The 25,041-nt window shown below is 42.2% G+C and overlaps 1 protein-coding gene across 6 annotated transcripts in view; it reads right to left on the bottom strand.

Moving 5' to 3' along the window:
• Positions 1–25,041, bottom strand: part of LOC140483762 (voltage-dependent L-type calcium channel subunit alpha-1D-like) — a 600,966-nt gene that overhangs the window by 245,550 nt on the left and 330,375 nt on the right. For all 6 annotated transcript variants that reach the window (XM_072582290.1, XM_072582291.1, XM_072582293.1 and 3 more), the window contains exons 13-16: positions 18,924–19,149; positions 10,986–11,193; positions 7,262–7,382; positions 3,696–3,810 (exon numbers count right to left, since the gene is read on the bottom strand). In XM_072582290.1, the coding sequence (XP_072438391.1) occupies positions 3,696–3,810; positions 7,262–7,382; positions 10,986–11,193; positions 18,924–19,149 (670 nt within the window). The remainder of the gene's footprint in view (positions 1–3,695; positions 3,811–7,261; positions 7,383–10,985; positions 11,194–18,923; positions 19,150–25,041) is intronic.

Below are 25,041 nucleotides of genomic sequence, written 5' to 3'. Positions count from 1 at the left end.
GAACTTTACCCAATATTCGTGCCTGACAGAGTGACTTCTATGAGTATGCTCTTATTTTTCTCAAATATTAGAAAATATTTGGATTCATCCAAGCTACTAAAGTGAAGAAAAACTTAACTTAAATGACATTTGCTCAAGTTCTTTTTTGTCATATTTCAGAATAACACCTGCTCTCCAATGTCATTATTCTTCCTAAGTTTGAATTCTGCGTGGCCACACTGTTTATATATGTTGGCTTCTGTTGGAAACACCGAGGATGCCCTGAGTAGCTATTTTGCCACCAACTCTCCTGGCTGATATCAGTCTATGATATTGATTTTGCTGGGGAAAGAATGTCAACAGTAGATAGGCTCAATTGTGATTAACAGTAAATAGGTTAATTACATATTGCTCAGTAGCGAGCTATGTTACATTTAGGATACATACTCTTGTGAGACAATTGGGCTCAAGTTAAGATCAACTATACACTACTACTTCAGCTACAAGCTATTAATTCCAAGAGTAACCATTGAAATGCTATACATTCATTACTAAATGTATGCAGAATAACTGGGGTACACAAATCTCTGATTAGCCCCTCTTGGGATCTGCCCTTTCTATCCTGAAATGTACCTTTTTTGTGATGTCAGTTAAACCTTTCAGGTACTAATTGTCAATACAACAGCACTTAATGTAAAAGTGTGACCAGTGTATTAGACATTGTATTGTTTTCCTCTTCTCTATGAATTAGCAACAGTGACTAAAAATGAAAAAGCACTTGATCCATTATGTAACATATATTTTGCACTGACAAGTTGATTGAATTGTTGATAACTTTAAGACATGCAACTTTAAGACATGTTTGGCTGCAACTATGGAATTACTGCAGATTTAGCTTCTCAAAACCCCATACAAATCTTATTGCGAATGCTACACTATGTCAGCCGAAACTTATTATATGAAGCATGAATCTAGGCAAAAAGAATAAAAAACAAAAAATGTTCTAAAAAGTGTGAAGTAGCTTAATCCCCTCCATATAAAGATATCACTGGAAATTTTGATTCTGAGTTGCAGTACCAGAATGTCAATACTTTTTAAAAATTAATCAAATCAAATGTTTTCTTATGATTTGTTTCAAAAACATAGTCCTTACATTATGATGATCACAGCTGAAAGTAACACAGATCAAGTCAGAACCCAGAGTGAGACAGGGTTTGATAAATGATCAGTTTTATTGTTTTTGCAGTTTGGTTTCCATGGTTGTTAGTCACAGAACATACTCATACAACAAAAAAAAAAATAATCGAAAAAACACAAAGAAAATCCATGTTCTACAGAGTCATAGGGATGTACAGCATGGAAATGGACCCTCTGGTCCAACTCATCCATTCTGACAAGATATCCTAAATACATCTAGTCTCATTTGCCAGCATTTGGCCCATACCTCCACTCCCTCTTTCCCCCCCCCCCCCCCCCCCCCCGGAGACCTTGAAAACAAAAAGTGCTGGAGCTCACAGTGGGTCAGGCAGCATCCATGGAGAGAAAGCAAACTAACATTTTGAGTCTAGGTGACTCCTCAAAGCTGAAGTGAAGTGTGGAGGGGGCTGCACGTATGCAATGGTAATGGGGGGTTGGGTGTGTCTAGACACCTGATAGTCCCACTGCTAATGGGGAGGGGAGAGAGGACATGGTGACAGAGAATGTAACAAGAAAAGCTAAGAGAAAGGGAAGGAATGGAAGTGGTTTGACAATCTGAAGGTGGTGAACTCAATATTAAGCCCAGAAGGTTGTAAAGAGACTTGTCTGAACATGAGATGTTGTTCCTCCAGTTTGTGACATGATTCACTGGAGCAGTGCAGCATGCCAAGGACAGATAATTGGGCATGTGAGCAGGACGCTGTCTTAAAATGATCAGTTACAGGAAGGTCAAAGTCATGTTTGTGCACCAGAGGTGTTCTGCAAAGCGGTCAACCAGTCTGCATTTGGTTTCTCCAATGTACAGTAGGCCACATTGGGTGCATTGAATACAATACACAAATTGGAGTAGGCGTTGGATGCTGCCTGAACTGCTGTGCTCTTCCAGCACCACTAATCCAGTATTTGGTTTTCAGCATCTGCAGTCATTGTTTTTAACATGTGAAATGCTGTTTCACCTTGAAAGACTGCTTAGGTCCTTGGATGGTGAGCATGGAGGAGGTGAAGAGACAGGTATTGCACCTTCTGCAGTTACATGAGAAGGTGCCATAGGAAGGGGGTTGGTGTTGGTGGTTGAGGAATGGACTAGAGTGTCCTGGTGGGAACAATCCCTGTGATGCAACATCTTTCCATAGCAGGGAAATCAGAATTGAATACAGTGTTCCAAAAGTGGCCCAACCAAAGACTTATACAGCCGCAACATGCTAATGGTATGCCCTTATTCAAAACAGGAGAGAGGCAATATATGGGAAATTATAGACTAGTTAGTTTAACATCTGTTGTTGGGAAAGTATTAGAATCAATTATCAGGGAAGCAATATCAGGACATTTGGAAAATCAAAATGCTATCCATCAGAGTCAACATGATTTTATGAAGGGCAAATCATGTTTGACTAATTTTTGAGAGTTCTTCAAAGATGGAACAAGCAAAGTAGACAATGGGGATCCTGTAGATGTAATAATAGGGCGGCACAGTGGCTCAGTGGTTACCACTACTGCCTCAAAGCACCAGAATCCTGGGTTCGATTCCCGCCTGTCTGTGTGGAGTTTGCACATTTTCCCTGTCTCTACGTGGGTTTCCTCCAGTACTCCAGTTTCCTCCCACAGTCCAAAAATGTGCAGGCCAGGTGAATTGGCCATGCTAAATTGCCCACAGTGTTAGGTGCATTAGTCAGGGGCAAATATAATGTCGGGGAATGGGTTTGGGTGGGTTTCTCTTTGGAGAGGTAGTGTGGACTTGTTGAGCCAAAGGGCCTGTTTTCACACTGTAGAGGATCTAATCTAATATCTGGACTTCCAGAAGGCGTTTGATAAGCTGCCACACAAAAGGTTAATTCACAAGATTGGATCATTTGAGATTGGGAGTAATTTACTTGCTTGGATAGGTAACTGGCTGATAGACAGAAGACAGAAAGTCAGGATAAATGTTTTTTTCTGGATGGGAAAAAGTAGCTCGTGGGGTGCCATAGTGTTTGGTCCTTGAGCCCTAGCTATTTACAATCTACATTAATGACTTGAATAAGGGAAAGAAGGCTTTTCAGTTCCCATAACATAGACACTTCTACAAAGTTTGGACAACTTGGAGATTTCAAAGAACTAAACACTTTCAGTTTGACGATTATTACAAATTAACCTATCCTTCTGATCTGGAACTTTTCTTCTGAACAGAAACCTGATTCTGGTCTCTCACCACCACATAACTGAGGGTTAAAACTAAATATTACAAACATTAACAGCCCAGATATCTGACTGAGCGAATTAACTGAAATCATATGTTTATTTTGAAAATATACTTTTTGTTCACTGTTTCAAATTCTTTTCTGCTCTTTTACAAAAAGGTAAGTCACCAGCACAGATTTTAAAATCCAAATTCCCAAATGATAATATATATATATAGATCTTTATCACAACATACAACTTCAAAATCTGCAGTAATATGCACTGGGCTGTGACCGTAGAATTGTTACAGATATAGCTTCTTCAAACTTCATATGAACCTCAGTGTAAAATAAGTTAATTACCTGGCATTTCTTTTCCTTTCTTTTTCTTCCTCAGTTTCTTTTTGCACGGTATTTAAGCTTTCAGCATCAGCTAAATTATCAACAGCAATGGCCAAAAAGACATTCAGCAAGATGTCTATAGAAGATAACTTAAGGAAAATGTTAATATGTACTGCATCCTTCATTTAAATTATTTGTTTTAGTTAAAGATAATCACAGTTTCGTGATCCAGTAAGAGCAATTCTTTGTTCAGCTTCAATTTTAAGAGGACTACATGCCATTTGACAACTTAAGTGCCACAGAAACTAACAACCTACAAAATCAAATAAGAGACGTTCAAATGTGAAATTTATTAGGAATTACAAATAATTGTATAATTGTAGTGGTTTCTTAAAGAAAAAGAGATGAAATCTCAACTTCAATCTAACTTGGGATTGTTGTGCAATTTAGAGGCACCAGAGCAGACAATAAAATCCACAGAAGAAGTGGATATTTTAAATCTGGACACCATTATATCTCCTAACATAGAACAAAACAAGAATAGCAAGAAGGCTGAGGAGCTGGAGCAGAAACTCACCATAGGACACAAAAGGAATGGATCCTAATACCAAGTAAAGTTGTGAGTTAGGTTTGAGAAGCAATCATGAACAGGGAAGGGATATGGATGCCTGGCACAGGGAGGGCACAAGGTTTCTTTGTGGGCTTAAGAGAAGTCTTTGGAAATCCAGATACTGGTCGTTCTGCTACAAAGCGTATTTCATTAACGCAAATTCGCTGTAACGCGATTGACTAATGGGGGACACAGTTTCTAAAGTGCAAACTTTTAAATCATGTATTGGCTGTAACACAATTATTTTGCCAACACTTTAAGCACTGTTTCTAAAGCGCATTTTTTCTATAATGCGGGGTTGCACAAGAATACAATAATCGCGTTATTGAAGAATTACATGCATGACCTCTGCTAAGTCATTACAGATGCCAGGAGACAGTAGCAGACTAAGTTAGAGGTCCAAACTAACCCATGGATACCCATCACCTGTGGTGAAGCTTACACAACATAACGGGACACAAAATGAAGCAGAACAAAATAGCAGACAAAAACACATTGCTGCCAGATGCACTCAATGCTTTTTATGCTTGGTTCAAACAGGATGCCAGTGGCACGGTGTCACCTGACCTGAAAGCCCCAGATGCACCAGTTCTATCAGACATCAAATCAGTCTTTTTGAGAATAAACCAGAGGAAAGCAACTGACTTTGATGGAGTCAGATTGTGTGCAGACCAACTGGCAGAAGTATTCGCTGACATCTCCAACCTCTCCTTGTTACAATCTGAAGTCAAATGCATGTAACTTGCCTCAACGGATCTACCCAGTGGCTCTAACCTCCATAATCATGAAGTGCTTCAAATGGCGAGTCATGGTCCACATCAACTCGAGTCATGTAGCCCACCTCAATCCGATTGCCCACCAGCAAAACAGGTCCATTTCCTCAGCGCTACACTCATTGCTGGAACATCTGGATAACAAGAACACCCATATCAGGCTCCTATGAATCAACTACAGCTCCGCCATTATCCCAACCAGATTAATTTCAAAACTCCAAGACAAAGGTCGTGGCCCGACCCTCTGCAACTGGACCCTCAGCTTCCTGACCCACAGACTGCAATCAGTGAAGATAGACAACTGCACTTCCTCCATCATAATCCTCTACACTGGCACACAGGAAGGATGCATACTCAGCCCTACTTCCTGTACATCCATGACTGTGTAGCCAAATTCCATACAACTGCAATCTGCAAGTTTGCTGACAACCCCACCATTCTAAGCCAGATCAAATAATGATGAGTCAGGACAAAGGAAGGCAACTGAGTGCTTGGTGTCATGGTGCAATGATATCTCTCTCTCAATGTCAGCAAAACAAAAGAACTGATCATTGACTTCAGGAAAAAAAGAGGAGAACACGCCTCTATCTAGATCAACGGGAGTGGAGGTAGAGACAGTAGAGGGCATCAAATTCTTTGGAGTGATGATAACCAATAATTTCCACTGGACCTCCCACGTAAATCTGATGGTCAAGAAAGCACAACGACGTCTATTCTTCCTTAGGATGCTTAGGACATTCAGCATGTCCATAAGGACCCTCACCAACTTTTACAGATGCACCTTAGAAAGCATTCTATCTGGGTGCATAGCAGCTTAGTACAGGAACTACAGCATTGTAAGAAACTACAGAAGGTTTTGTGCACAGCCCAGACCATCATGGAAACCAACCTACCATCCATGGACTCCATCTACCCTTCACATTGCCACAGAAAGGCTGCCAACGTCATCGTAGACACCTCCCACCTCGGTAATGCACTCTTACAACTTCTTCTGTCAGGCAGAAGATAAAGAAGCTTGAGTGCACAGTTTCAAAAATGGCTTTTTTCCTGCTGTTATTACGCTGATGAATGAACTTCTCTAATTTCAATCTAACGTTGGCCATGCTCCTGTACGCCTCCTGTGCAGTTGTACCCTTGTATGTCTCGCTGTGTCTAAGCACCCTATGATTCGTATGTCTTTGCTTAATATGAATTGCTTGTACTGCTCGCAAACAAAGCTTTTCACTGGACTTAATTATGCGTGACTATGATCTGCCTGTATTATTCACAAATCAAAACTTCTCACTGTACTTAGGTACTTGTGACAATAATAAATCAAATCAAATCAGGGAATATCAGAATGTTCTAATTGATTTCTGAAATGTATTAAGAACAGTGCAATTATTTTAACAGCTCCTGGAGACTATTGTGTGGAAAATAAATTTGTTGTTCAACCATCCAATAACTGTCAGGAACTGTTTATGACAAAAAGCCAGTTCATTAAACAGAATTCTTTGCTTCAATCCTCCTCCAAAAAGATCATCTCCTAATTCACAAGACAACCTTAAAATATTCAAAATTTACGAGGGAGTTGTCTTGCATTTATCTGTGAATTGCCAGCTTTTATTTGTGGTTTTGGCGCTGTCATCACTGCTCTTGTGTTTCAATGGTATCGTGGTGGCCAGATTTCAAAAGAAATGACTCGCCACCTGGATTGGGATAGAAGGCTCTGAACTGCCAAAACAAATCAGTTTTTAAACTCCAGCAGACAGTAGCAAGTCAAAAGTGCAGCAGAACAAGCCCAGTCATCATTTTAACCAACTATTTGCTCTATTTTGCTGGATGGGCAGAATTACAGAGGTCTCTTTTGCCTTCTCTGGAGCAGAAACATTAGTGTGTTTGTTTTTTTAAAAAACAAGTAGACAAAACAGAATTGGCAATACTCTCAAATTTAAAAAAAAGTCCTGAAGAAACTCTACCAGTCTGGCATGATCGCTGGAGAGTAAAAGAGAGTTACTGTTTCAAGTCCATTGACTTTTGTTTGGAAATATTTTCTCCTCTATGAATGCTGGTCGATTAAAGTCAGAATGAGTACAAAGACAGAAAATCAATTTTGTACAGACATTAATCTTGTACATAATAATGTGACTGAAGGAAAATATGCTGCTTTATATTTTATTCTGAAAGCTATTATTTTTATCTGTCACAGTGTCTGAGAAGGATACAGTTACCACATATGAACAGAATGATGAAGTATATACAAACTATCATCCCTGAAGAGGATGGTCCGCCGTACGCCATAATTCCATCATACATCACCATATTCCAATCTTCACCAGTTAAAATCTATTTGAATACATCCAGAAACATTTTCTTAACTAAGTACAGACAAGTTACACGAAATATAACTTCAAAGTTAGCGAGAACATTTGTAGCTCGGGTGCTCGTTGTTGTGGTTCTGTTCGCCGAGCTGGGAATTTGTGTTGCAGATGTTTCGTCCCGTCTAGGTGATATCCTCAGTGCTTGGGAGCCTCCTGTGAAGCGCTTCTGTGATGTTTCCTCCGGTATTTATAGTGGTTTGTCTCTGCCGCTTCTGGTTGTCAGTTCCAGCTATCCGTTGCAGTGGTCGGTATATTGGGTCCAGGTCGATGTGCTTATTGATTGAATCTGTGGATGAGTGACATGCCTCTAGGAATTCCCTGGCTGTTCTCTGTTTGGCTTGTCCTATAATAACAGACACGGAAAGAACAATACTAGCCAAGGGACTCAACTACAACCACAGGGACGCCAAGACAGCAGACTTCCTAGCAGCACTAGAATGTACACTCAGGAACAATGGACTGACAGAAGAGACACAACAAACATTGAGACAAAGTATCGTACCTCTGATAACAAGGAAAAGACATACACATAACCTCAACAGCAAGGAGTGGGAAGCACTAAAATCACTAAGAAACGATAAGAACATAATCATACTACCAGCAGACAAAGGCAGAATGACGGTCATCCTGGACAAGGCAGAGTACATCCAAAAAGCACAACAACTACTTGCAGATACCAACACCTACCAAAAGAGGGAGTTTGACCCAACCCCACAGCTCACCAATAGGATAAACAACACACTGAGGAACCTACAAAAAAAACGGACAGATAACCAGGTCTGACCTACAAAGAATGAAACCTGAAAGCAACAGCGCCCCCAGATTCTATGGACTACCCAAAGTGCACAAACCAGACATCCCACTCAGACCCATAGTATCACTACCAGGGACACCATCACACAAACTGGCTAAAGAACTACAGCAGAAACTGAAACACCTGATCAGCAGATCCAGACAATCTATACAATCGACACAGGAATTCTTGGACATCATCAGAAATATACACATAGACAAGGAAGAAACTATGGTCTCATTCGATGTAACAGCACTATTCACCTCTATCGACAAAACCCTAGCCAGAGAAACAATAGCCAACCTGCTGGACAAACATAACAGACAACAGGACAGTGAACCTATCAACAAAGGCTGCATACTCAAACTACTGGACCTGTGCCTCACAACACACTTCACATTCAACAACCAAATATATGAACAAATCAATGGCACACCCATGGGCTCACCCAACTCTGGACTCATAGCAGAAGCGGGAATGCAAAGATTAGAACAAACAGTCTAAACCGCAAATTCAACCCAAACTCTGGGTCAGATATGTGGATGACACCTTTGTAATCATTAAAAACACAGAAATAGAGAACACACACCGGATCATCAACGCCACACTCACAGGAATCCGATTCACTAGAGAGGAAGAAAAGGATAACCAACTCCCATTCCTAGACATGATGGTTCAGAGAACACCGAATGGAGAATTCACTACAAAGGTATACAGGAAAGCCACACACACAGCACAAGTCCTGAACTATGAAAGCAACCACCCCAACATACACAAAAGAAGTTGCATCAAGACACTGTTCAAAAAGGCCACAACACACTGCAGTACGCCAGAACTGCAAAAAGAGGAAAAAGAACACCTATACAATGTATTCACCAAAAACAGATACCCGTGCAATTTCATCAACAGATGCCTAAGGGAAAGACAACGGAATGAAGATATGCCACGACCCAAAGGACTGGCCACACTACCATACATCAAGAGCATTTCCAAACTGACAGCCAGACTACTGCGACCACTAGGACTCATAACAGCACACAAACCAACATCCACTCTGAGACAACAACTCACCAGAACGAAGGACCCGATACCCAGCAAGAGCAAAACCAATGTAGTGTACAAAATCCCATGCAAGGACTGCACAAAACACTACATAGGACAAACAGGAAGACAGCTAACGATCCGCATCCATGAACACCAACTAGCCACGAAACGACACGACTAGCTATCCTTAGTAGCCACACACGCAGATGACAAGCAACAGGAGTTTGACTGGGACGACACTACTATTATAGGACAAGCCAAACAGAGAATAGCCAGGGAATTCCTAGAGGCATGGCACTCATCCACAGATTCAATCAATAAGCACATCGACCTGGACCCAATATACCGACCACTGCAGCGGACAGCTGGAACTGACAACCGGAAGCGGCAGGTACAAATCACTATAAATGCCGGAAGAAACATCACAGAAGCGCTTCACAGGAGGCTCCCAAGCACTGAGGATGTCACCTAGACAGGGGACAAAACGTCTGCAACACAAATTCCCAGCTCGACGGACAGAACCACAACACTAAATATCACTTGTATAAATTATAATCGCTTGATGACTGAAAATGTAACAGATTCATTATACATAACTGAAAGCTACTTTTCCTTCATTTTTAACTGAAGTAAATGGTGGGGCTACAAAATGAACAAAAGTTTGAGCATCAAATCTCCATTTGTCTCCACAGGTCTGAGCCAATGGTTCTCTGGTTTTCTAATGGCAGCACTTTATAATGGGGAGGTATTGTATGGAACCTAGGCATTCCAGCCAAAATAATTTCCATAATGAAATGTTTGTTGGAGCACATGTTAAGATTAAACATTAGACCACATCCGAGCAGTTGTATTTGAATACAAAGATAATTAATTTTGTATTTTGAAGTAGCATTTTGCACATATATTATGCATTTCATCAAAGACAATTAAATGCCTTGAATGTTTCACAATTCGACATATGAAAAGCAAATGTGCCAATTAGCTGTCACCTGCGCTTAACTATCAAATGTTCCAACAAAAATAGATTAAATATTATGCTGCAATGCACATCACCTGGGACTACAACTGTAAACACAGAAATCCTAATACTACCTTAGGAGACGATCCAAAAATGGAAACAGCCAATAGTTTTCAAGATTTTCAGTTCTTAACAAATATAATTAAATTGTGTAATGAACTTTCAAGTATACACAACTGAGACCAGGAGTCAAAAATGAACCTGAAAACCTTCTCCCACTTGATATTTATCTGCAGTATTCTTGTTATGCTTTGTTGCTACTTTTTTTCTAATTTATACATTGCCATAGTACAAGAAAATCTTGACTTTTTTGAAAATGTTTCTCTAAAATGTGACCTAGAAAGGATAGGAGTGTAATTTAGAGAGCCAAGGCTACAACACTATATCATTATATAGTTATTTACAGTTCCTTTGAATGCATCTTTTACTGTTCAGGTAGTCTGTTGAATTGTCCATGTAATGACCTACTAATCTTTAAAGTAATTTCAAACGTCAACTTAGTTTTCTCATCTCTGTCAATATGAACATCACAATCCACAAGATACAATATTCTTGTTTTACTTTTCTGAAGTGCATACATGAAAAAAGGAAATTACTTCCCCTGTAAACTATATACAATCGAAGGGTAGATCCATTTGTTAAGGAGAAATACAGTTTTGTTATACACTGTGTACAAACAAACTCTTGCTTCATCATTGGTTAAGTATAATTACCTGAAATACAGTGAGAAGAGCTTGTGGAAAGTTATCAAAGGTACTCCGTTTTGTTTGCGTTTCATCAAAGTTAAATTTGCCACCAAAAAGTTGCATTCCCAGCAGTGAAAAGATAATAATAAATAAGAAAAGCAGAAGCAGCAGGGAAGCAATGGATCGCATTGAGTTCAATAACGAGGCCACCAGGTTACTCAATGATTGCCAGTGCCTAACAAAACACAATTACATTATTGGAAGACTGGTTTTAAAATAATCTCATCATTAAGAGATACTTCAGACATTGTGATTGATCTATGCATAAAATGGATGAATTCAATATTATTTATAAATTCATAGTTCTGAAATATTCCACTTAGTCATGACAGTAACTGGGAAAAAAAACATCAACTGCATCTCTTGTACTGTATAACTTGGTCATACATTGTGTAGATGAGGAAAAGGGCTGCAGGGAGGATGAGCCAACTGACAACTGTATTGTGGTACGGGAGGCCACTCAAGAGGGGGTAGTAAAAAGACAAGTGGTAGTTGCAGGGGATTCTATAATTAGGGCAATAGATAGTATCCTTTATATACAGGATGGAGAGTCCCGCATGGTGTGATGCCTGGCCAGTGCCAGGGTAAGATATATCCCTGACCGGCTTGAAAGGATATTGGAGAGTGCGGGGGCGGGGGGAGTCCAGCTGTTGTGGTCCACAGCAGAACAAACAACATAGGCAAGAATAGGAAAAAGGACCTGTTCAGGGATTATCGGGAGCTAGGAACCAAAGTAAAGAACAGGTTCTCAGTCGTTATAACCTCCAGATTACTGCCTGTGTCACGTGCAAATTGGCATAGGGATGTGAGAATAAGTGAAGCAAACAAGTGGATAAAACAGCTGTGTGGGAAAGAGGGGTTCCTTTTCATGGGGAACTGACATCATTATTAGAATAAGAGGGACCTGTACCACTGGGACGGTCTCTACCTGAACTGAGCTGGGACCAACGTTCTAGTGAAAAAGGTGAATAGGCTGGTCAACTGGACTTCAAACTAGAAAGTGGGGCAGGTGAACCTTCCCCCAGTGGGAAACAAAGCAGCACGTTAACATCTTTAGGGCTGGAATTAGGTGTGTGGAAAAATATGAAAGAAATGACAGGGAAAGAAAACTCAGGAGATGTTTTTGAAGTCTCCAGCACAGACACAAATAGGACAGATTGTTTAGAAAGGGTTAGTAATCAAACTTCAAGCACACTGGGCAAACGAATGACAATGAGAAGAGAGATGGTTAATACAGGACTGAAGGTGTTATATCTGAACGCAGTGTAAGGAATAAGGAAAATGAGCTTGTGGCAGAGATTAAAATTGGCAGGTATGATGTGGTAGGCATCACAGGGATGTGGCTGCAAGAGGATCAAGATTGGGAGCTGAATATCCAAGGATAAACATCCTATCAAAAAGATGGGCAGGTGGGCAGAGAGGATGGGTTGGCTGATTAGTAAGAAATGAAATTAAATCAAAAGTAAGAAATGAAATAGGGTCAGGTGGTGTAGAATCTGGGTGGGTAGAATTGAGGAAGCGCAAAGGTAGAAAAACCATAATTGGAATTATGTACAGGCCTCTAAACAGTAGTCAGGAGTTGGGGCACAAGAGATAGAAAGGATGTGTAAAAAAGGCAAAGTTACAGTGATCATGGGGATTTTCAATATGCAGGTGGACTGGGAAAATCAGGTTGGTAGCGCATTGCAAGAAAAGGAAATTGCAGAATATCTGTGGCATGGCTTTTTGGAGCAGCTTGTGTTGGAGCCCACTCAGGAATAAGCAATACTGGATTTAGTGTTGTGCAATGAGATAGACTTGTTAAGGGACCTTAAGGTGAAGGAGCCCTTCGGAGGCAGTGATCATAATATGATTGAATTTATTGTGCAATTTGAGAGGGAGAAGATAGAATCAGAGGTAACGGTATTACAGCTGAATAAAGTCAACTACAGAGGCATGAGGGAGGAGTTGGGCAGAATAGACTGGGAGAGGAGCCGAGCAGAAAAGACAGTGGAACAGCAATTGTAGTAGTTTCAGGGAATAATTCAGGAGACACAGCAAAAATACATCCCCAGGAAAAATAAGCATGGTACAGGGAAGATGAGGCAACCAAAGCTGAATAGGGAAGTCAGGGATAGCAGAAGAGCAAAAGAGAAAACATATAACGTGGTGAAGGGCAATGGGAAACCAGCAGATTGGAAAGCTTACAATGACCAACAGAGGTCATCAAAAAAAAAAGAGGGAGAAGATTATATATGAGGGTAAACTAGCCAGTAATATAAAGGACGACTGTAAGAGTTTCTCTAGCTAGGAAAGAGCAAAAGAGGACATTGGACTGCTGGAAAATGACACTGGAGAGATAGTAGTGAGAACAAGGAAACAGCTGAGGAACTGAATAATTATTTCACATCAGTCTTCACAGTGGAAGACACAAGTAATATCCCAAAAATTAAAGAGAGTCAGGGAGCAAAGCTGAGTATGGTGGCTATCACCAAGGAGAAGGTGCAAGGAAATCTGAAAAGTCTTAAAGTGGATAAATCACCTGGACCAGATGACTACACCTCAGAGTTCTAAAGGCCACAGCTGAAGAAATAGTGAAGACATTAGTGGTGATCTTTCAGGAATCACTAGTGTCAAGGAGGGTCCCAGAGGACTGGAAAATCGCTAACATGACACCCCTGTTTAAAAAAAGGAGTAAGGCAAAAGATGGAAAATTACAGGCCGATTAGCATGGGTAAGATTTTGCAGTCCACTGTGAAAGATGAGATTTCTGAACACTTGCAAGTGTATGGTAAAATAGGGCAAAGTCAGCATGGTTTCATCAAGGAAAGGTCATGCCTGACAAATCTGTTAGAGTTCTTTGAAGAGGTAATGAGCAGATTAGACCAAGGAGAGCCAATCAATGTTATCTATCTGGACTTCAAGAAGGCCTTTGACAAGATGCCGCACAGGAGCCTGCTGAGTAAGATAAGTGCCCATGGTTTTAGAGGCAAGGTGGTAGAATGGATAGAATATTAGCTGTCTGGCAAAAGGCAGAGAGTGGGAATAAAATGGTCTTTCTCAGGATGGTAGCCAGTGACAAGCGGTGTTCCGCAAGGCTCAGTGTTGGGACCACAACTTTTCATTTTGTACATTAATGATCTGAATGAAGGAATTGAGGGCATTCTGGCTAGGTTTGCAGACGATACAAAGATAGGTTGAGGGACAGGTAGTATTGAGGTGGCGGGGAGGCTGCAGAAGGATTTGGACAGTTTAGGAGAGTGGGCAAAGAAATGGCAGATGGAGTATGACATGATAAAAGTGCGAGGTCATGCACGTTGGTAAGAAGAATAGAAGCATGGACTATTTTCTAAATGGGGAGAAAATTCATAAGTGAAATGCAAAGAGATTTGGGAGTTCCAGTCCAGGATTCTCTCAAAGTAAGCTTGTAGGTTGAATCAATAGTAAGGAAGACAAATGCAATGCTGACATTTATTTTGAGAGGACTTGAATATAAAAGCAGGGATGTACTTCTGAGGCTCTATAAAGGTCTGATTAGACAACATTCAGAGTATTGTGTGTGGTTTTAGGCCCCATATCTCAGGAAGGATGTACTGGCCTTGGAGCGTGTGCAGAGGATGTTCATGAGAATGATCCCAGAAATACAAGGCTTAACATATGAAGAACATTCAAGGACTATACTCGATGGAGTTGAGAAGGATGAGGGGGGGATCTCATTGAAACTTACAGAATACTGAATGGCCTGGACAGAATGGATGTTGGGAAGGTGTTTCTATTGGTAGGAGAGTTTAGGACCCGAGGGCCCAGCCTTAGAATAAAGAGAAGACCTTTCAGGCGGAGATAACGAGAAACCTCTTTAGCCACAGAGTGGTGAATCTATGGAATTCATTGCGATAGAAGGGCAGGTCATGATCATATTTAAGGCGGAGATAGGTAGGTTCTTGATTGTCAAGGTAATCAAGGGTTATGGGAGAAAGCAGGAGGATGAGGTTGAGAAACTTAACCATGATTGAATGGCAGGAGTCAAAAAAACTGCAGAAGCTGGAATCCAAAATAGACAGGCAGGAGGCTGGAACAACACAGCAAGCCAGGCAGCATCAGGTGACTAAATAGCAGACTTGATGGGATGAATGGCCTAATTTCCATTTCTTTGTCCTATGGTCTTATATTAAGATTGTGATAAAGGAAAGGAAGCAAGGGAACTGGATTATAGTTTTTACAGTCTATTTGCTTAATAACCTTACACTTTACTTAATACCTTTCAGAAAGCAGTTCTGATCATAAGTGCCTTTGTTACCACAAATACTTTTTCAGGTACACTGTTGCATAGTCCACACATTGTCATTTTTAAGCTCCCCTAGCACCCTAACTCCACTATAGATTAGAGTGTTCCATTAGGCACTTTTCACCTAGAGTATACTGAACACTGTGAAACATGCTTACTAACAATTTGAAAAAGGTATATAAACGGGAACCATTGTGATACTGGAGTAGAACATAGAACATAGAACAGTACAGCAAAGAACAGGCCCTTCAGCCCACGATGTTGTGCCGACCACTGATCCCCATGTATGCACCCTCAAACTTCTGTGAACATATGCATGTCCAGAAGTCTCTTAAATGTCCCCAATGACCTTGCTTCCACAACTGCTGCTGGCAACGCATTCCATGCTCTCACAACTCTGTGGAAAGAACCCCCCTCTGACATCCCCTCTATACTTTCCTCCAACCAGCTTAAAACAATGACCCCTCGTGTTAGTCATTTCTGCCCTGGGAAATAGTCTCTATCTATCAACTCTATCCATGCCTCTCATTATCTTGTATACCTCAATTAGGTCCCCTCTCCTTCTCCTTTTCTCCAATGAAAAAAAAGTCCGAGCTCAGTCAACCTCTCTTCATAAGATAAACCCTCCAGTCCTGGTAAACCTCCTCTGAACCCTCTCCAAAGCATCCACATCTTTCCGAACCAAAGTTTCATAGAGCTGCAATAAGATCTCACAACTCATAAACTTAATCCCCCTGTTAATGAAAGCCAAAACACCATATGCTTCCTTAACAACCCTGTCCACTTGGGTGGCCATTTTAAGGGATCAATGTACCTGCACACCAAGATCCCTCTGTTCCTCCACACTGCCAAGAATCCTATCCTTAATCCTGTACTCAGCTTTCAAATTTGACCTTCCAAATGCATCACCTCATATTTATCCAGGTTGAACTCCATCTGCCACCTCTCAGCCCATCTCTGCATCCTCAGTCCTCAGCAGAGGCCTCACCTTCATTCCCCTACGCTCTCGGATTAACGAGTTCAACACGCGGCGTGACATCAAACAATTCTTCCGCCGCCTTCGCCTCCGTGCCTATTTCTTCAACCAAGATTCTCGCCCACCCTCTGACGACCCCTTCTCCTGCCTCCAACACACCCCTTCCACCTGGACACCCCGTGCTAGCCTCTTACCCGCCCTCGATCTCTTCATAGCCAACTGCCGCCGCGACATTAACCGCCTCAACTTCTCCACCCCCTCACCCACTCCAACTTTTCACCCTCGGAACATGCAGCCCTCCACTCCCTCCGTTCCAACCCCAACCTCACTATCAAACCGGCAGACAAGGGAGGCGCCGTAGTAGTTTGGCGCACCGACCTTTACACCGCTGAGGCTAAACGCCAGTTCGCGGACACCTCCTCCTACTGCCCCCTTGACCATGACCCCACCTCCCACCACCAAACCATCATCTCACAGACCATCCATAACCTCATCACCTCAGGAGATCTCGCGTCCACCGCCTCCAACCTTATCGTCCCACAACCCCGCACAGCCCGTTTCTACCTCCTGTCCAAAATCCACAAACCTGACTGCCCCGGCCGACCCATTGTCTCAGCCTGCTCCTGCCCCACCGAACTCATCTCTGCATACCTCGACACGGTCCTATCCCCCTTAATCCAAGAACTCCCCACCTACGTTCGGGACACCACCCATACCCTCCACCTCCTCCATGATTTTCGCTTCCCCGGTCCCCAACGCCTTATCTTCACCATGGACATCCAGTCCCTGTACACCTCCATCCCCCATCACGAAGAACTCAAAGCCCTCCGCTTCTTCCTTTCCCACCATACCAACCAGTACCCTTCCACTGACACCCTACTTCGACTGACTGAACTGGTCCTCACCCTGAACAACTTCTCTTTCCAATCCTCCCACTTCCTCCAAACCAAAGGAGTAGCCATGGGCACCCGCATGGGCCCCAGCTATGCCTGCCTCTTCATAGGATATGTGGAACAGTCCATCTTCCGCAGCTACACTGGCACCACCCCCCACCTTTTCCTCTACTACATCGATGACAGTATCGGCGCTGCCTCATGCTCCCACGAGGAGGTTGAACAGTTCATCCACTTTACCAACACATTCCACCCCGACCTCAAATTCACCTGGACTGTCTCAGACTCCTCTCTCCCCTTCCTAGACCTTTCCATTTCTATCTCGGTTGACCGAATCAATACGGACATTTACTATAAACCGACCGACTCCCACAGCTACCTAGACTACACCTCCTCCCACCCTGCCCCCTGTAAAAACGCCATCCCATATTCCCAATTCCTTCGTCTCCACCGCATCTGCTCCACTTCCCGCTCCTCTGCCCTTGAGCCCCACCCCTCCAATCACCACCAGGACAGAACCCCACTGGTCCTCACCTACCACCCCACCAACCTCCATATACAGCGTATCATCCGCCGTCATTTCTGCCACCTCCAAACGGACCCCACCACCAGGAATATATTTCCCTCCCCTACCCTATCAGCATTCCGAAAAGACCACTCCCTCCGTGACTCCCTCGTCAGGTCCACACCCCCCACCAACCCAACCTCCACTCCCGACACCTTCCCCTGCAACCGTAAGAAATGCAAAACCTGTGCCCACACCTCGCACCTTACTTTCCTCCAAGGCCCCAAGGGATACTTCCATATCCACCACAAATTCACCTGCACATCCACACACATCATTTATTGCATCCGCTGCACCCGATGTGGCCTCCTCTATATTTGGGAGTCAGGCCGCCTACTTGCGGAACGTTTCAGAGAACACCTCTGGGACACCCGGACCAACCAACCCAACCACTCAACACTTCAACTCCCCCTCCCACTCCACCAAGGACATGCAGGTCCTTGGACTCCTCCATTGCCAGACCATAGCAACACGACGGTGGGAGGAAGAGCGCCTCATCTTCCGCCTAGGAACCCTCCAACCACAAGGGATGAACTCAGATTTCTCCAGTTTCCTCATTTCCCCTCCCCCCAACCTTGTCTCAGTCAAATCCCTCGAACTCAGCACCGCCTTCCTAACCTGCAATCTTCTTCCTGACCTCTCCGCCTCCACCCCACTCCTGCCTATCATCCTCACCTTGACCGCCTTCCACCTATCGCATTTCCAACGCCCCTCCCCCAAGTCCCTCCTCCCGATCTTTTATCTTAGCCTGATGGACACACTTTCCTCATTCCTGAAGAATGGCTTCAGCATCTGCAGTCATTGTTTTTACCTTGTTGTTTTTACCTTATGCCCAAAACATCGATTCTCCTGTTCCTTGGATGCTGCCTGACCTGCTGCGCTTTTCCAGCAACACATTTTCAGCTCTGATCTCCAGCATTTGCAGTCCTCACTTTCTCCATCTCTGCATCCTGTCAATGTCCCACTGCAGCCTACAACAGCCCTCTATACTGTCAACAGTAGATTTATTGGTTTCCAGATCAAGAGTATGCCTTGACATTAACATTATAAATATGCATTTTATTCCCTGTTCTCAGGTCTAAAATATAACTTACAATGTGACTGTTAAGGATACATAATTATGGAATCAAAGTTAAAAAGTATCAGATTTAGAATAAAGCATGAACTTGACAAACAAGTAAATTAAGCCAAATATTGTAAATCTTACCTTGTCACTTTGAATATTCTTAGAAGCCGAACACATCTAAATACTGAGATTCCCAAAGGAGACATAATTTCCAATTCAACCAGGATGGTTTCAATGATTCCTCCACACACCACAAAGCAATCAAAGCGATTAAAGAGAGAAACAAAGTATGCCTGCAGACCCAGGCTATACATTTTCACTAACATCTCGCATGTGAAGAGAGCCAGTAGGACTTTATTTGCAATGTCTATAATGTAAAAGAAAATTAAAACAATGTTTACTCATTATTGACATAGCAATGTCATCAATCATGCTTTCTATTTCTGAATTGGTGGTTTCCAATTGCGACACAGCTGCTTTAATGTAACTTATTTAATGGAAACTAATTCAGGATAAAATGACAACCAATTTAATGATAACTAGCCTAACAAATCTCCAGAAACTCTTGAGCAAGGCATTTTAGGGGACAGTAACTATAACAACGTAAAAGAAAACAGTCATGCAAAACTTTCCACATGTAATCACAAAAATAAGAGATGGTATTATTGATGATAACAATTTGTACGATCTGGAGGTGCCAGTGTTGGACTGGGGTGGATAAGGTCAAAAGTAACACAACGCCAGGTTATGGTACAAATGGCTTATTTGAAATCACAAGTTACTTCTTTGTCAGTTGAAGTGACTGTATGCTGCATAGTAGAATTATTACGAGATGCGAAAAATTAAAGAATAGTTAAGAGGGTGTAAAAATAGCATTGAGTAAACCAATTCTGAAAATGAAATATTGATTGGGATTTTCTGAACCTCCTGAGGACAGGCTGAGAAGCATGAACACTGACTGTCAGTGGTAGAAATCTAAATAATGCAGATGTCTGATGTGAGGCCAATTGAGCTACTTAAATAGGATATTAAGGGGAACTTTCCACTTCCACAGGAATACTGCCTGCAATAAGAGACATGCCACCACATAGAAAGACCACCAGCTGAAATCTAGCAATCTTCCATCAGGTTGCTGTCCAAAGGGCCCTCCTTTATGGGCACTCAATGGCCACAGAACCATCTTCTAACACTGCCGGTTATTCCTAACTCCCAGGCCCTGACTTCTCTAAACACTACTTAAGAGAGTTCTGAGCCATTGATGTAAACTCTCCATATTGGGCAGGCCACCTTTCTTAACAATAGTTCCCAGACAATTAGGCATAATCAAGTGTCACCAGCAATTTGGTTATCCGGGTCCTGTCACTGGCTGAAACAGGGTTTGCCTAGCACCTTTAGTCCAGCAGCAGGGTTTTGCCTTGACAAATTCAGCTTCAAATGAACAGACCATCTTGCAGCTTAAAGACCACAAAAAGATGAAGAACCCATTTCAAGCTCAAATTTAATTTTCTATGGTAAAAATAAAAGTATTACTGGGAAATGAAAGTACTGGTTGTATTAGATCTCCATGTTGAAGTATCTGAAACGAGTACAATGGATAATCAAAAACACTGTAAAAATGGATTGTCCACACTTTGGGTCATGACGTGAGGTTTGACACATCAAAATTTGCCTACTAAACAACATTTCTGACAACTAGGAGTGACCTCCAGTCACCTGAACGAGAACTTTTTCTCTTCAAACTGGTGTGCCAGTTTTGTAAAAGCAATCAAGCCTGAGAAAAAAAACAATGAATTTGGGCGGCACGGTGGCACAGTAGTTAGCACTACTGACTCACAGCGCCAGAGACCTGGGTTCAATTCCCACCTCAGGCGACTAACTGTGTGGAGTTTGCACATTCTCCCCGTGTCTGCGTGGGTTTCCTCCGGGTGCTCCGGTTTCCTCCCACAGTCCAAAAATGTGCAGGTTAGGTGAATTGACTATGCTAAATTGCCCGTAGTGTAAGGGGCAGGGGTAAAATGTAGGGGAATGGGTCTGGGTGGGTTGCGCGTCGGTGTGGACTTGTTGGGCCGAAGGGCTTGTTCGCACGATGTAAGTAATCTAATAAAAAAAACGGATATTTGAAAACATAGGTCAGAATCATATAGGGTTGATGCAATGTGATAAGAAGTAATTTATGGCAGAATCAGACAAGAAGTCTAGTGTGGCCCATGTTGAAATCTGGAGCTTCTCACTCCATTTTTATGTTTTTTTACAAGTAGTGTGACAAGTTTCTTGCTGGGCAACTGCAAGTTGCCAGTTAAGATAAATTATTGTTTGTTAAATGCCTTGTTAATGGTCCAAATCACCTCATTAATACCTTGCCAAAACACACCGATCAAGCTGGATATTGTAAAAACATATCATGAAAATCACAGCAGGCACCCAGAAACTTGAACTCATCGCTTTGACTGAAGGACCTCCATGTTTCTTAGGACCAAACAGCATCTCAGGGAATGATATACATGCACCGGCCACACACATCCCTGGGCAACAGATGTTAGCATGAGCATTTGAAAACTCCTCGCGACCATCATGGCACATCTATGACCAATTTGTAGGATAGTAAAGATGCACAGACTTGCATTACAGGGTGCACTGGCAACTTGCACTGAAAGCTTGCAGGAGGGACATTTGTGGTCAGACACATGCTCAACTCTCGATTGGACCAGGCTGTATCACAGGGGTGCCCTCTGGTTGACCCCAGCGTGTGGCAAGACAGGATCCTCAGTTTGAACTTCCACTTGTTGGGGTAGGTTAGGCAATGTGGAGGTGGAGTGTGAAGGGCCTGGCCACCTCTACAGTGCCCTGGCTGGAGACCTCTGAAGGAGCTGTGAGAGAGATTCATCCTCTGGCTAAGTATCTGCAGGCAACATCATATCTCCTTATGAGGAAGGGGCACTTGGAATGCTCTACAGGTTTTCTGTATCCCTGCTTCTAATCCCTCAATCTGGAGCACCTATGGTCAGAGTAATGGAGTGCAGACATGTGTGCCCCTCCAGCAGAACCTGAGTGTGCTGGATCTGGCTCTCCATGCCACCCTCTAACCTATCCATGCAGGAAGGCAAATGATCGCAAAACTACTGCTGAGCTTCTGGGCAAAAGGGTTAGTGCATCCTACACTGCAATTTGTCGCTCCTGGTCCACTTTGTGTATGTGGACGAACTCCCTGAGTCTACATCACTGAGACCTCTCCTGCAATCCTCCGTATGCCAGGAGTATTTCTTCCATGCCCAGCTTCAGAGCTGTCACAATGAAGTGCCCTATGAAGTGTCAGTATCTGAGCTGGAGGAGGTGGCAGCCTTGCCAATGCTTTCTGAGGCCTCAGCACTCTCATTCTTGGAACGGGTAAGCTGGCCATTTCACTGCAGTGCAGGCAACACCTGCTAGATAAGAAACAGAATGCATTGCAGCCAGTATTTAGAAGTGATATGCGATGAATAAGAGCATCAGCAGGATATAAGAGAGAGTTGCAGTGGAATGAAGAATTATACTTCCCTGATTGATGGGATACGGAAGTTTCAGCATCCCTGCAAGAATGGTCCCTGTTATCTGTTATCGCCCAGGAATAATAAAATTCTCTTCTCGTAGAGGGCATAGGGCCTAATGTTAGGTACTCTTCCACTCATACAGACTCTCTATGCTGTGTTACGGTGGTTTCTCTTGTAATGAACAAAAAATAGGAATTGAGTGAGGTGAAAGTGGATGGTGCAGTTGTTAGTGCTGGTGTAGCTGAACAAAAGGTGGTGAACAAGTAGACTATACAAAAGGCATGCAGCGTTTGTTGTGGGAGGTGAGTATAGGGGCAGGATGTGGTGGTGTGAGAATGGATGATGGAAGACGTTGCAGACAACGGCAGAGCCTGTACTTTGGTGGGAGTTGGGTGCAGTAGTGGAGATACAGTGACAGAAGGGTGTTACACTCATCCTGGTGCAGCAGAGTAGGTTTTTAACCTTATGGCACAGAAGGCGCAGACACAAGGGCTACAAGTCCTTATGAGGATACCTGCTGAGTGGTGAATTGTTCTAGGAATAGCATGTGATAAGATGGAGTCAAAATTGGACATAAGGGATACAATCAGACCAGGGTAGGTAGTCGTAATTCACCAATAAGATGCAAGATTCAGCCTGTGGAATTTGTTCTGTACAATTGCCTCTAGTAGAACAATCAGCTCAAAATATAATCCCATCACCAAAGAACTTTAATTGCTTTTCAGTTCCACCTCATTCTATAACACGTTCTGTTTGTACATACAGGTAGTTCTTCTATAACGTGTGTTTTGTCAGCACGAATTGGCTATAAGGTGATTGATGAATTGTGGACGTTGTTTGCATAACGTGAACTTTCTGCTGAACGGGTGTAGTGGATTTTCCGTATCACAATCTTTTACAGCACAATTTCTATTGCGGTTTTCCATGCTGCAATTTTCTAAAACGCGAGGTTGCAAAAGAGCACAACTTGTCGCATTGTAGCAGAACACCCTGTATGCTTGTGTGCATGTTTGTCACGGAAATTGGGAAACTGACTTCATAATTTTGATTCACTCAAGGAGATCCATCCAGCATGTTCAAGTGCATGTCAAATTTGAAAAAAAACCACATCTGTTTAAAAATTCAAAACTTTGTTATATCAACTTTAGGAGTGAAAAGTGAGAAATTGATTCACTCTTCTGAATTTGTTTGTAACATATGACATCAAATTTTTGGGCTTTAACCAACCAACTCCAACCTATACTCAAGAGAGAGATGATCTCATTGAAACTCACAAAACTCTGATAGGGTTTGACAAGATGCATGTAGATGTTTCCCCTGGCTAGTGAGTATAGACCAATTGATAGAACCTCAAAATAATGGGCAGAACATTTAAAAATGAGATGAGGAATTTCTTATCTCAGAGTTGTAAACTTTTGTAATTCTCTACCCTGGAGAAGTATGAAAACTCAGTAATTGAGCATTCTGAGACTGAAATCGATAGATGTCTAAAGACTAATGATATAATTGGGTACCAGTACAGTATAGGGAAGTAGCATTGAGGCAGATAATCATCTATAACCTAAATGAATGTCAGAGCAGGTTTGGCAGGCTGAATGGCCTATTCCTGTTGCTATCCCACTTTCTCACAGTTAAAGGTAAGAAAAGAAAAACCCTAAAATAACTGAACTGTCTTACAAAATAATTTTCCTTAATGCCATGCTTCTGGCAGGTAGTATGATTAAAGAAATTTCAAAGTCACACTCAGTCTTCTAACAGATATTCACCCTCTACACTAAGGTCAAACCTAGACTGCCCACATTTTGCCAGATGCTTTGATAAGTATCAAGGCAGCCTACACTCACAGGTTGTTCAAGTCCTGACAAACCAGAAATCCAGAAATTCCAGAAACTGATTAGTTTAGTTAACCCTCTTAAAATTGTTTTCCTCACTGAGAGTTTTATTTCTGCTCCCAATCACTTCTTACAAAATAGCAAAGACCTGTTACTGAGAGCCTGCATCTCTGCAGCAATCATTCTTTGATGTATAGCATCGTGTAAAAGGTTTTAAAATTTACAACTCCATGGGTATCGCCAAATTTCTCTGCCATTCCCAAGGCAACAGGAAATCACATGGCCTTTTCTCCAATGTTATTTGTTTATGACCTCTTCTTTTCAGAACATATCGTTTATATTAACTGAAAGTTAGGTTTATAACAAAATCAGAATTTAAAGTTCAACATTCATGACATAATAAAGGGTTGGTTAGCTCGGGTGGCTGAATGGTTGGTTTGCAAAACAGAGTGATATCAACAACGTAGTTTCAATTCTCACATTGGCTGACATGACCACGAAGGGTTTTCTTCTCAACTTCTTTCCTCAACCGAGTTGTGCTGACCCTCAGATAAAAGATTTTTTGTCTCTCTCTCTCTAGTGAAAAAGCTGGACTATGGGGCAGAAGGGGCTAACCTTCAGAAGATAACTAATATAATTCTTTTATTCAAGTCGGGAGAGTGACAGAAAACAGGAAACTGCAGCCCACGGAGCTCAACATTTCTCATTGGGAAAATGCTAGAAACTATTATGAGTCAAGTTATTGCAAGTCAATTAGTTGGTTGAAGGTAATTAGGCAGAGTCAAAATGGTCTTATGAAAGAGAAATCATCTCTGAGCTGAATCTTATGTTTTTTTTGGTGAAGTGTGAGTTTCATCAAGTTTATGGAAGTTTCTTTCTGCAAGGTCTAGCCATCACATT

Source organism: Chiloscyllium punctatum, chromosome 12 (genome assembly GCF_047496795.1).
Source record: "Chiloscyllium punctatum isolate Juve2018m chromosome 12, sChiPun1.3, whole genome shotgun sequence".
NCBI classification, from domain to species: domain Eukaryota; kingdom Metazoa; phylum Chordata; class Chondrichthyes; order Orectolobiformes; family Hemiscylliidae; genus Chiloscyllium; species Chiloscyllium punctatum.
The sequence above is the reverse complement of the archived record's forward strand: the minus strand, read 5'-3'. Positions and strand labels throughout refer to the sequence as shown.